This window comes from Nyctereutes procyonoides, unplaced genomic scaffold (genome assembly GCF_905146905.1).
Source record: "Nyctereutes procyonoides isolate TBG_1078 unplaced genomic scaffold, NYPRO_anot_genome, whole genome shotgun sequence".
NCBI lineage: Eukaryota > Metazoa > Chordata > Mammalia > Carnivora > Canidae > Nyctereutes > Nyctereutes procyonoides.
The window spans coordinates 30,325,616-30,337,755 of record NW_026575020.1 but is presented as its reverse complement, the minus strand read 5'-3'; the positions used below and the strand labels follow the sequence as shown (position 1 = coordinate 30,337,755).

Genomic DNA, 12,140 nt, shown 5'->3' with positions numbered 1-12,140 from the left:
CCACACGCAGGTGACATCTTTGTGTCATATATGGACGTAGTTGAAAGGAACCCACAAGGGCTCCAGGCGTGCACAAGTGAGGGTCACAAGGTGATGGGATGAAGGAAGGAGTAATGGACAGGCACTGTGACTCCCAAAACTGGGTAAGAAATGGTTCATGCAACATGGAGAATTATTTTTGTTCATCTAAGAGGGTTACCGGTCTCTCATCTGGTTCCAGCCCTGTGTGGCCTCTGGGCTCCAGAAGCAGGCCCCTCTCTGGCTGAGCTTGCTGCGATGTGTGTGTGTGTGTGCGGGGCATGCACAGGTCTTTCCTGTGTGCCTGCTGCCACCCCTGGGCCTCCATGCGCTCACCTGGCAACAACTCTGATGTCAAAGTCAGGTTGGCACCAGGAGTCCAGGAGGGCCAGCAGCCTCCTCTGCAGGTCCGGGAAGCCAGCTACGTAACGCTCCACAAGGTTCACCTTGTCCTGGAGAAGCAGCGGGATGCTCATCTATGACGGAGCACATCCTGGGGTCACAGCCTTGCAGGTGCCTGGTGCCTCCATCCTCCAGCCAGGACCCCAGACTCACCTCCTACCCAGAGGAGGGAGTGGCCAGAGCATCAGAACTGTGAGGACCAGAACCTCCCTGGGGGTGCAGAGGCTCAGACATCCGTGACTCCCAAGTGGCTCCCAGGGCATGGTGCCCTCATCCCAGCCCACGCTGTGCTAAGTGTACATGGGCACAGACACACGCAGGTCCCATGGCTCTCTGGGCCTGGTCCTGGGCTTTGTGCTCATTCTATCTGCACTACAAAGGACTGGAGGCCCCAAGAGGCCAGGGGGATCCTGGGGAAGATCAGCTGTCCCCTTGTCTTCACTGAGCTGTGGTGGGAGGCAGGAAGGACACAAACCATGAGCAGCAGCCCCGATGGCCCAGAAATGCCTCCCTGCTGGCACAGACAAGCCTGCGCATGGTACCTGGCACATGCCCACAAGGGCACTGAGCTGCCCAAGCCTCCAGAAGCTCCGAGGAAGCCTCTGGTGGTAGCACGGCCTTGGGACACTCTGGCCATTTCTACTGTAAGGGCTGGGCCTCAACAAAGCCCCCTCCCAGGGGTCCCAACAGTAGACCCCTCCTCACCTCCTTCCTGCTCCATGTGATCACATAGGTCAGGCTGCCTGGAACCCAGACTGAACAGGGACCCATCTGCCAGGATGGGACCTCAGGGGAAGTCCCACTCCTGAGAGTCCCTATGGCCACAGCCTTCTGAGCATGTTACCCTTAAGGCCAGTGACCACCCTCTTGGGCCCCAAAGTGACCTTGGCCCTCAGCACCCTGAGACCCCCGACCCCTCCATGAGGAGCAAAGGCCAGGGCTCATAGGTAGGAGAATGTCCCCCCACAAAACCGTGTTTCTGGAGACCTAGGGTCTATCCAAGTGGGAACCTCCACACTTTGCATGAGAAAGATGCTCACCTTTTCAACATCAAGTCCTGGCTGTAGCTTCAGCTTCATGCCCAGCAGAGCAGCCTGACAACCACAAATGGAGCAGGTGACAATGGGCCTGGTTGGGGGCTCCCACCCTTCCATGCCTCCCAGCCACTGTGGGCACAGGACAGGGCTTGTTCAGATCCAAGGGCCTGGAATCCAGAAGCCTCTTGGCAGACAAGTCCCCCACCTCACGTGAACGAGGCTCCACCTGACATGGAGCAGGTGGGAACAACCCAGCCAGGTGGGCCCTGCCAGGCTAGGGGGTGGCCTGGATGGGGCATGGGGCAGGTGCTGGGCCTAGGTGGCTCTGGTCAGGGGTTGCTGATGAGTGGACAGAGGACCAAGAGGGACCAGCAGACAAGAGGCAGGAGCTCTGTCACCCCCCCCCCCCCAGACGCTGGCCCACTGTACTCTGCCCACTACCTCCCAGAGCTGCCCTCCACCTGCAAATGCAGCATGGCCAGTCATGGTGCTCACAGCCAGGGGCCAGGGCTGGTGAGCCTTGCCTCTGGGCACCCTGGGGGCCCCTGAGCACTTTCCACAGGGCACACCCAGTGGACAGCCCAGAAAGACCAGCCGAATACTGCCTGTCGGGAAGGTGGGCTGGCCCGGGAGAGGGGAAGCTGGAGCAGGATGTGCTGTGGTCTGTGGGTGCTGGGGGGACACAGGAAGCTGCCCCTGGGGACCAAAGACAGGGAGGCTCTGTACCCCAAGCTTCCTGGTGAGAAGGGGAGGGCAGAGGTCCCAGGACTAGGGAAGTGGGCCCCGCAGAAGGCCCTGACCCGGGGCCCCACTCACGGCCACAGGGACCCCTCCTCCGACCCGGCGCAGAGGGCGCCCGGGGCCCTGAGCGTCCGCACGTACCGAGGGCCGGGCTACTATTAATAATTTCCATACATCGCGCTCCTATTATGAGCAAAAATAACCGGCGGAGCAGCCGGGCGCCCCGCCCCACGCAGCTCACACAAAGGACCAAAATAGCGGCCTGGGAAAGGCCCGCTCCGGCTCCGGCCTCGGATCGCGCGGGGTGGGGGCGCAGGGCCAGGGGCCTTTCCCTTGAGGCGCTGACCCGGCGCCTCCGCAGCCTGGCTGCTGTCCAGGGCTCGCCCGCCGCCAGCCCCGCGGGGCCCTGAACGGGGTGGGAGGGTTGTGGGTAGGGGAGGGACCAGGGCTGTGGGAGGGGTTCAGGTGCGAGGGCGGGGGGTGCTGGTGGTGGTGGTGCAGGGGAGGGGAGGGGTCCAGGTGCAGTGGTGGCGTGGGGGGGTGTAGGGGAGGGGCCAGGGCTGTGGGAGGGGTCTAGGTGCGGGGGTGGTGGTGGTGCAGGGGAGGGAGGGGCCAGGGCTGTGGGAGGGGCCAGATCTGGAGGAGGGGCCAGGGCTGTGGGAGGGGCCAGGGCTGTGGGTAGGGTCCAGGTGTGGGGGGGTGGGGACCTGGGGGGTATTATCGGTTCTGGATGGGAGAACCCGTGAGGCACTAAGGGAGCACCCAGCGCCCTCAGGAAGGCTAGCACCGCACCCTGCTGGCCCCGCACACCATGATCAGAAACCTGCACCTGTCCTGCCCCCTTCAGCTTCTTGGCTCCTCCAGGGTCAACACCTGCAGCTGGGCTCGGTCAGGATGGGGGTGGGAGGCAGAGCTGGGGGCTTGGAACGCTCCCACCCTCAGACCAGGCTGTGGGCCAGTGACCCTGGGAGAGGTGAAGCAGGGGAAGCCACAAGAGGTAGGAGGTGGCAGAGATGACCTGGGGTGCTGGGCTGCACGCCCCCTCACTCCCTCTGCTGGGGTCCTCCGCCTTGGGTCCCCTAAGGTCAAGAGTCCATCTGTGCTCTAGGCCCCAGCCCTCAGTGGGGTGGGGGGATCTTTGACCCCCCAGCCATCCAACAACCCCTCTGAATCCTGGAGTGAGGCCTCAGGCTTGGGGTGTAGGGTAGTCCAGAATGGTGGCCAGGGTGGAGGGGGCCAGGGTGGGCCCAGGGCGATCACAGCAGCAGGAACGGCTTCACCACAGAGGGCAGCCGGCAACCACTCACCACGTCCTGAGGATCTCTGCCCTCTGCCAGCAGGGATTCCCCCAAGGCGCCAGCGAGGTCAGGAGGGCCCTGCTGTGCCCACCCCAGCCCCTCATCTGTTGCCCTGTCATCAGGGCCCTAGTCAGCAGTGGTGCCCACCAGCACCCACCAGTACCCACCGCAGGTGGACAGCTCAGACCTCACTTGTGCACACCCCACCTGCCCACGTAATCACTGTTGTAAGGAGTCAGAGTGCTCAGCAGGGCTGGTGGCCTGTGTCCTCTCCCCGCTTCTTCCAGAGCAGTGGCTTTTCATCCGGAGCTCTCCCAGCACTCAGGGTACCCCCTCCTTCATACTGTGTGGATGCCGCAGTGTGCGGCTGGCACACCCAGAGCTGGATGCAGCCCTGGGATGAGGTGGGAAGGGCTCTGCACCTGGAGGACGGGATGGGTGCCCCGGTTCCCTAGGGAGTGGACAGTGACCTGGGGAGATGGCTGACGCAGAACCCCCTCCTCCAGGAAGCCCCTTGCCTTGCCTGGCTTCTATCTTTGGGATTTGGGGGCGCTCCAGGTAGTTCTCTCATTGTCATCAGGCCTGGCTTACAATCCATCTCTGATCACTTTTCTGTCTGAGCTCCTGCTGAGGGGACAGCAGACCAAGCTGCCCACTGCCCACTGCGCTGTCACACAAGAGACCCAGCAGGTGTAGGAAGATCACCTGCTGATCCAGGGAAGGTGGGAGGGGCTTAGACCCCACAAAAGGCAATTTTGGAGGACTGGGCCTCCTTGGCACCTCCCAGGCCTTCCTGGCCTCTGCATGGCGGCCACTGAGAAGAGACTCTGTGCTGCCCAGCATCTGGGTCAGAGCAGGGCTGTAGATACCTCTGGCCTGACAGGTGCCAGAGCTGCTGCCTTTGGGGAAAATAAGAAAACCCGGAGGGGCCAGGGTTGCCACCGTGGGAAGAGTGTACATGGATCCCCAGGCTGCCCACTCCGTTGGGCAGGAGGGCTGGGCAGGTGCCCAGGCAGCCGAGCCCAGACTCAGTAGCCTCAGACCTGGGATGGGCCTACCTCCCACCTCCACAGCTCGGCTTGGGCCTGGAGCCAAGGGCCTTTCTTTCCTCCCCCCCAAGCAAAGCTATCTTTTTACCTTGATAAGCTGTTTAAAAAATGTAAATAAAATAACTCAGTAGACAAAAGCAGGCATTCATCCCGCCTGGAGCCAGCCGCCGCCCTCGACATGAAATATCGGCGCACATTAAGTCGTGAGTCCCTGCTAATCCGAGCGGACAGGCCTGAATGCGGCCCCTTTCGCTGGGCGCGGCGGTGGCCACTGGAGCATGCACCGCCTGCCGGGCGGCCCCGCTTGGGGACAATGGCTTTTCTTCGCAGAAGGGGCCTGTGCGGGACAAGAGCCCCCTTTGTGTTGGGATTCCTGCCTTGGAGCGTGAGGGAGGTGCATTCAGCCGGCCCTAGACACTCTTTGAAAGGCTCGGGTGTAACATAAGACGCCGAAACACTAGCCTGCCTTCTGCCTCCCGCATTCTTGCAAGCCCAGCCGCCCATTCAGCCTGCGGAGAATGGCCTTGCGCCACAGGAGCAGAGCCCCAGCCACATTGTCCCCGGCGTGGTCATCTTGGTTTCTCAGCGCCCTTTACCAGTCTCGAGACAAGAGCCCAGGCTGGGGCAGGACAGCCGCCAACACACGGCCCTCATTTCCAAGGATTGGGGTCTGGCAGTCCAGGTGAGGCTTACCTTGCAAATAGCCCCCTGGCTGGGACTGGCCTCCCAGAGAAGAAGCCCCCATCCCACCCCCCCATGGGATGGGCCTGGGGTCCTGCCCTGGTGCCTGCCAAGCTCTGAGCCAGCACAGGCACAGGAAGTATGTCCAGAAGCAGCACTGTCCACAAATTAGGTTTGATTTTGGGCCCGATGAGGCCATGGGTGGAGGTGAGCCAGGACTGAGCCTCTGGATACCCCAGAACATAGGAACTCTGACTCGGTGGGAATGCACCCCTGAGCTGGGCGCCCCAGAACTTCTCCAGCGCTTGCCTCCCTGCGGTGATCCTCCCCCTCAGGGCACAGAGATGCCTCGGGGACCCCTGTGCCTACAGCAACAGCTCAGAGACACTCCACATGGAGTCCCCTCCCTACTCACCGCAGACTCCTCTTCCCTTCTGCCTCACGTACACCCGAGCCACTCCCAGGGCTCCTGGTCAGCCTCCATCTTCTCTCAGAAAATTCTGGACTTAAGTGAGAGCTGGTACTGGTCACAGAGGAGACTCAACGAACCCACCGAGACCCTCAGGGCCCCACGAGCTCTTACCCAGAGACTGGTAACTACTAAACCCATGCTTCCACACTTGCTTTTTCAGACCCAGGCCTCCCCAGGACAAGGAGCCAAATGACCTGTCCCCGCCAGGTCCCACGTTCAAAAGCATTGCATGCACTAGAGGACTCTCTGCTGTCATGACCAGTAACCTGTGCCCCACACTGAGCTCCTGCAAAGACACATGAGCATTAGGCCGAGGGGCTAGTCCTGGGGATCACTGGATGGGGGTCTGGCCCAGCCTGCACGGCAGGGAGCCAATGGACCCTCAAGGGGCACCACCACTGGTCAGACCTGGTCCAATTGAACCATCGAATAGTAGGAGTTGGGCCACCCCAAGTGAGGGCAGGGCTGCTGGATGGGTCCAGGGAGGTGGCAGGCATAGCATTCAGGGCTCTCGGGGCACTGTTCTTGCTGTTGGGTCAGAAGCAAAGTGGCCAGTCCCCAGGCCTGGTGTGGGTGTGACTGTAGGGTCCCCCCAGCAAGGACACAATGGGAGGGTACTGTCTTCAGCCAGCAGCTGGGCCCAGAGAGAACAGGACTGCTTGCCCCCAGGCCAGGTCAGCAAGAGGCTGAGTGGAGGGAGAAGGCCTCCAACCCCACAGGGTCATGTAGGTGCTCCTGGGTCAAAGCTCCCCTGGCCTGGGAAGCTCTGGGCCGGGAGGGTGTGGGAGATCCCGCAGTCTGACCTAGGCCCAAGGGGTGGCAAGTGTGGGCACAGGGACCCTCACACTGCTGATCCTCTTAGTCTCCACAACTGTTTCTGGGAGTTGACAAATGAGACTGGACAGCAGCATCTCAGGTAAGTGGCTTTGCCATAGGGCTTCCGGGCAGAGCCAGAGGATCCTTGGACCGCTGAGCATGTTTGAGGACCCAGTGGGCACCTCAAGACAGAGGACCCCAGGTGCCGTGCCACCTCATACGTGCCAGTATGAGGGGCTGCTCCCAGGCCTATTCAGCTTGGTGAGTATGAGTGTCTCCTAGGACCCCAATGTCGGGCACAGGCCTGAGCTGGGTTCTGGGGGTGGCTGGTCCCTGAAGCCTCTGCATCAGACCTGAAGCCCCCTCATGCAGCCCCCATAGTGGAGGGACAGAGAGGACACTTCCAGGGTGGACCCTGTGAGCCTCCTTGGCCCGGTTTGTGCCTGCTGCCTGACCCCACATGCAGACCTGGCCTGTGGCCCCAGGATCAGAAGGCATGCCCCTGAGCCCTCCCCCCGAGCCCTGACCCACGACCCACGACCCACATGGGGGTCATACTCACTTCTTTGAACTTGCCCTCCTGGTGGAGCTGGTGGACATGAGTCAGCAGGGGGCTCTGGTCTGCATCCTGCAGCTGGAAGATGCTCACCAGTGGTTCCACCAGCACAGAGGGGCTCTCAGCAAGGACCCTGAGTGCACGGGCCTGCAGCTGCTTCAGCTTCAAGCTGCACTGGGGGGCAGACAGCAGCCTCAACTGGGGTCACAGTGCTGGGGCAGGCCTTATGAGGAATCCTGCACTGGCCACCTTGTGCCCACGGTGCACACTCTAGGCAGGCAGGGCCGAGAGGGGAGGGGCACAGGTGGGGAGGTGGAGGGTCAAGCCCACAGACCCGGAAGCCCAGGCAGTCTTAAGGCGCCACACCCACCAAGGGTGAACGAACTCAGCTGGCTACAGAGGCCAGATGGCTGTGGCCTGTGGGGCTGTGGGCAGGGCTCACCTGGGCTGGCCCTGGGAGTGGATGTGCCTGCAGCCAGTGCTGCAGCTGACAGGTAAGCCAGGACTCCAGGGAGGGTCGCTTCTGCTGCCAGCCCCGGCTGCTCTCCAGCACGGCCAGGAGTCCCATCCGTGGATCGTCCAGGGCATCAAAGCCCCGCCAGGCCTCCTCCCGGAGCTGTGGAGACACAGACACTTGTTGCTGCTCTGTCAGGCTCCAGGCCTCCTGGCACAGCCTCCCTGACCTGCGTGGTCCAGGGTGTGATTGGCTCAGAGGGACCTGGGGTGAGTCAGGGTCATCCTCCCCTCTCGGGGCTCTGGTCTGGTCTGACTGCTGTGGCCCTGGGTCCCACTAATGGTCCCATAAAGACAGGGGCTGGGTCCCCGCGCAGACTGAGGGTGGGCACTGTCTGAGGGGCTCCAGTCATTCTGCCTCACTCCCACTACCTGTGTGATGTCCAGGACCCGCACCTGCCTTCAGACTCCGTGACGTGTTGGCAAGCGACAGGAAACAGATAAGAGAAGGAAAAAAACCCATACCAAAAAATGCCTTTGGTGTGCTTTTCCACATCTTGCAGAAGATTTGGAAACACGTGAACACTGACAGAAGAAACACATTCCACTCGGGCGAGTGGGTGTCATCCCAGGGCCACCCCAGTGCATGGCCGGCTGGCTGCGCCCTGGCCTATCAGCCATGAGATCCCTGGGGCACCCTGCAAGTCTAGGGCCTGCTTGCAGCCGCAGGCTTCTCTAGGTGTCCATCATTCAGGGCAGGTACCCTGACACCTGAGGCCACCCTAGGGGCCACTGTCCCCCATCTCCACCAGCTGTCCATGCCTTCCAGGGACATGTGAAAAAAGACCCCCAAGGCTGACCACTGCCTTCTTGCTCCTGGAAGGACAGATAGAGAAAGGCACTCTCTGGCCTTTGGTCCCAACGCGTACAGGTCCAGTCCCCCCTCGGGGCCCTGAAGAGTGACTCTGAGAGGCTCACAGCAGAGTGGGGTGGCTGTGTGGGTGGGACCTGTGGCTCCCAGTTACTGGCCAGCCAGCTCTTCCACTTGGAAGGTGAGCTCAGGTCAACACCCATCTCCTTTCTTCCCTGGAGAGTGTCCACCAGCCAGGCGGAGGGTGTACAGCCTGCCACGATCCAGGGCAGGAGGCTGGAAGGAAGAATCCTGCCCAAGGAGGCCCTCCAGATCTGGGCCCAGTGCTCACTGACCAGGGGCCACAAAAATTGAAGGCTTTTCCAGAAAAGCCACCATCCTTCCTAGAACAGGGTGATCGGCAGCCAGGTGTAGATGAAGGATGCCCAAGGGGCCCTAGGAGGTCACACAGACCCCTTCCCAGTGGGATGGCCCCTGGAACCCCCAGATCCCCTCCATGGTCAGCTGTGGGCCAGCTCCTTCCGTTGGGTTGTCCAGCTGCCCTTCATGGTGGGAGCTTCTGTGGTGGTCAGCAGAAGGGGAGCAAATGGGCAGGCCCTTCTGAGATGGTCACTGCCTATTGCTGTACGGTGGCAAGATGCTGGCCATGTCCCCACCCACGAGAAGCCTCCAGAGGACAGCTTAAGGGGACCAGCACGCGGCCTGATGGCTATCTGCTTCCAGGGGCCCAGGACGCTGGATGGTCACCCTCCGTGAATGCAGAGTGCACAGGACTTGTCCTGACACACCAGACACAGTCGAGGTGCCCAGAGCAAAGGGGGTCTGGGGCTTGGAGTGATACCATGGAGGTGATGCTCACTGTTCCTGGGGCCACCGTGGTAGTGATGCTCATCATCCCCGGGGCCAAGGTAGGTGCATCCCTGAAGGAGCCAAGACCCTACAGGGCATCTGCAGGCCTTCCTTATGGCTGTCACTACTGAGGGCATGTCCTTGCTCACTGTGGCATCTTCCCTGGAGAGAGGAGGCCTTCAGCAGCCCCAGTGACCTCCCCAGGGTTCTGCTGACCCAGCCGGGGTCACAGGCTCCCCCACTGCTAGTAACTAAGCGACCATGGAGGGAAGTCACCAGGGAGGCTGTTGGCCACACGGCCCTTCCCATGTCTCCGCCTGGAGAGCATCCGGGAGCCAGGCTGGGCTGGAACTCTCCTCAGGAGAGACATTCTTGGGTCTGGAGCTTCAAGTCACCTGCATCCTGCTTGTGCCCACCTCTTCCCACACAAATGCCTCTGCTGTGCTCAGACAGCACCAGTGCCCCCAGGCCACGGGGCCCACCCACAGAGCTCTGGGCTGCAGGCAGGGCTGCAGGCGCAGCTCCGAAACATGGGCCACGGCCCCTGCATCCACCATGCAGACGATGCTTCCCAGACATTCAGGGCAAATGTCTACATAGTTCCAGTGTAATATTGAAACCACCGTGCTTGAGCCATCTGGCAGCTTACTGAAAGTGAAACACAGACTTTCTCCTGCAGCATTAGGGTGAACAGGAGACTTGGCAAGTCTCCCTGTACAAACACCCAGCAGAGGCGAGGGGTCTGCGAGGAAGGAGGCCCAAGGTCCCAGGGTGGCCACATGGAGGTGGGGCCATAGGCATCTCCCTCCACGGGGTGCACGGGGCACACGGGCTGACACATCACACACATGGTCCTGGTGACTCTGCCCCAGGGGAGGCTGGCGGGCAGGATCCCCTGTCACGCTGTCACTGCCCGGCCGGCACACTTCCAGTGGGAGAGAGCTTTGCTAAGATGAGCTCAGGAGGACCCACAGAGCACAGGGGACAGTCACTAGGGCTGCTGGGCAGCAGGCAGGGAGAGCTCCAGGGACAGGGCAGGGGGATGCGGGTCTGGGAATGAAAGAAGACAATAAATGTGCCTGAAACTGTGGAGAAGTGAAAATTAAGGGAGGAACACAGGGGCCCCAAGGGATGGCTGGGCCCCACCTGCAGCCCCCAGACCCCTGCAGCCGCCAGGTGTACCTCACATGAGAGGTCCCGAGCCCACCGGCCATCCCTCATTCTGGAAGGTGGAAGTCCAGCCCGCAGCCTCTCTGTGTTGCTCTGGCCTATACCTGGTGGCCCCATGTCTATGCTTACAACCCCTGGAACTCTGGCTCTGGGACTGTGGCCACTGCCCTGTCCCTCCCTCCTGCCCTCTGGCTTCCCCTCGCCAGCTTGCACTGCAGAGGTGAAGGTGCTGCCTGCCCCATCTTGACCCTACAGGTTCCTCGGGCTTGAGCGGAGCCAGAGCCCCCACAAGACCTACTCCAACACCCTGGTTCTGCCTTAGGAGGGCCACAGGTTGGCTGGGACTTGACGTTTCAAACAAGCTCCCAGGGGTCTGGCGTCCTGGGCCCCGCTGCAGGGGGCACAGGCCTTTCCGCACTCCCCTTCCTGTGCCAATTGTCTCTTCTCCCGTCCCCACCCAGGGGGGCTCTGTGGACATCTGTCCTCGGGCCCAGGCCTCACTCTACACCAGCCATGGACTCCACCTGCAGCCTGCATCCTGGCCGCTCACACCAGCATCCAAACCTGACACTCGTGCTGCATCTTTAAGGAGGAACCACAGCCCCCCACCATCCCATTTCCTTCCTCTTAGGATCCAGCTTCCAGTTTTCCTGCCCTGTTCTCCCAGGACTCTGGAACTTCTCCAAGCCCGGCCAGCCCTCAGGATGCCACTACTGTCACACTGGTCTCTCCGCCCCGTGGTCCCTGGTGGCCCTCCACCGTCTGCCTCTGGGCCACTGGGGCATCTCCAGAGTCGAGCTCACTCACTGGGCCCCGGACCAGTTCTGGTGGGTGAACCCGGTGAAGATAGCACGTGTTTCTCTAGGCTCCCCGGGAGCCGCCAGGTGGGAACCATGACTGCCCGGCACACTCACGGGCAAGACCTGCCACACACAGGCCTCTCTGGCACTGAAAATGAGAGTATGTGCTCCTTCCTGTGTGGGCTTGGAAGTGAGGAACGGCTGCATTAGAGATGCCTTAATGAAGAGGGAGCCCTGAGCTGGAGGGAATGTAGCCCGTCAGGGCCATAAGTACCTGGGGAAGAGGAGACTGCACATGAGGCCCATGGCAGCGGTGGTGGCACCTGCTAGAGTGGAGAGGCAGCCATAGAAGATGGGCTGGCCCCATTTGGGCTCTGGAGAGGTGGGAAGCACCTCAGGCTGGCAGCCACACCACTGTGGTGACACTCCCTGGGAAAGGAAGAACCAGGAAGTGCCCCACAGACGGTGCCACAGCCCCGGACCTCGAGCACCCAGGCAGGACAGTCTGTGGGCTCCTCCAGACTCTCTGGGGATGAGGACTCCTACCCTCATCCAGCTGCCCCAGGAATGAATAGAAGGGAGGTGTTCAACGCAGCCCTGAGTTAGTTCCCCTTGACGCAGGACAGACAGATGCCTCAGGCACTCACCAGGTGAGGCACAACCCGGGCGTGCAGGGAGGCTTGGGGGGGGGGGGGCTACCTGTGAGGCCAGTTCCCCAAATAACACAGTCACGTTGCCTCAGCATTAACCCAAGGCCACGGGATACAGAATTTAAAGAGCTTTTGGTTTTTGCAAAGACTGGATTTCTCTAGCTGATGGCTGGACGGGGTGGCTCAGAGCCTGGATGCATCAGTCCAGGGGGCTGACCACCACCACAGAGCCCAGGCCTGTCCCCTGACACACACAAGTGTGGCTCACCCACAGGCC

At 61.5% G+C, this 12,140-nt stretch overlaps 1 protein-coding gene across 5 annotated transcripts in view; it reads right to left on the bottom strand.

The window, feature by feature from the left end:
- Positions 1-12,140, bottom strand: part of EXD3 (exonuclease 3'-5' domain containing 3) — a 76,459-nt gene that overhangs the window by 39,714 nt on the left and 24,605 nt on the right. For 3 of the 5 annotated variants that reach the window (XM_055330837.1, XM_055330847.1, XM_055330873.1), the window contains 4 exons: positions 7,513-7,686; positions 7,077-7,244; positions 1,461-1,514; positions 355-494 (listed from right to left, as the gene is read on the bottom strand). In XM_055330837.1, coding sequence (XP_055186812.1) covers positions 355-494; positions 1,461-1,514; positions 7,077-7,244; positions 7,513-7,686 — 536 coding nt within the window. The remainder of the gene's footprint in view (positions 1-354; positions 495-1,460; positions 1,515-7,076; positions 7,245-7,512; positions 7,687-12,140) is intronic. The other 2 variants (XM_055330864.1, XM_055330856.1) reach the window with 1 other exon arrangement.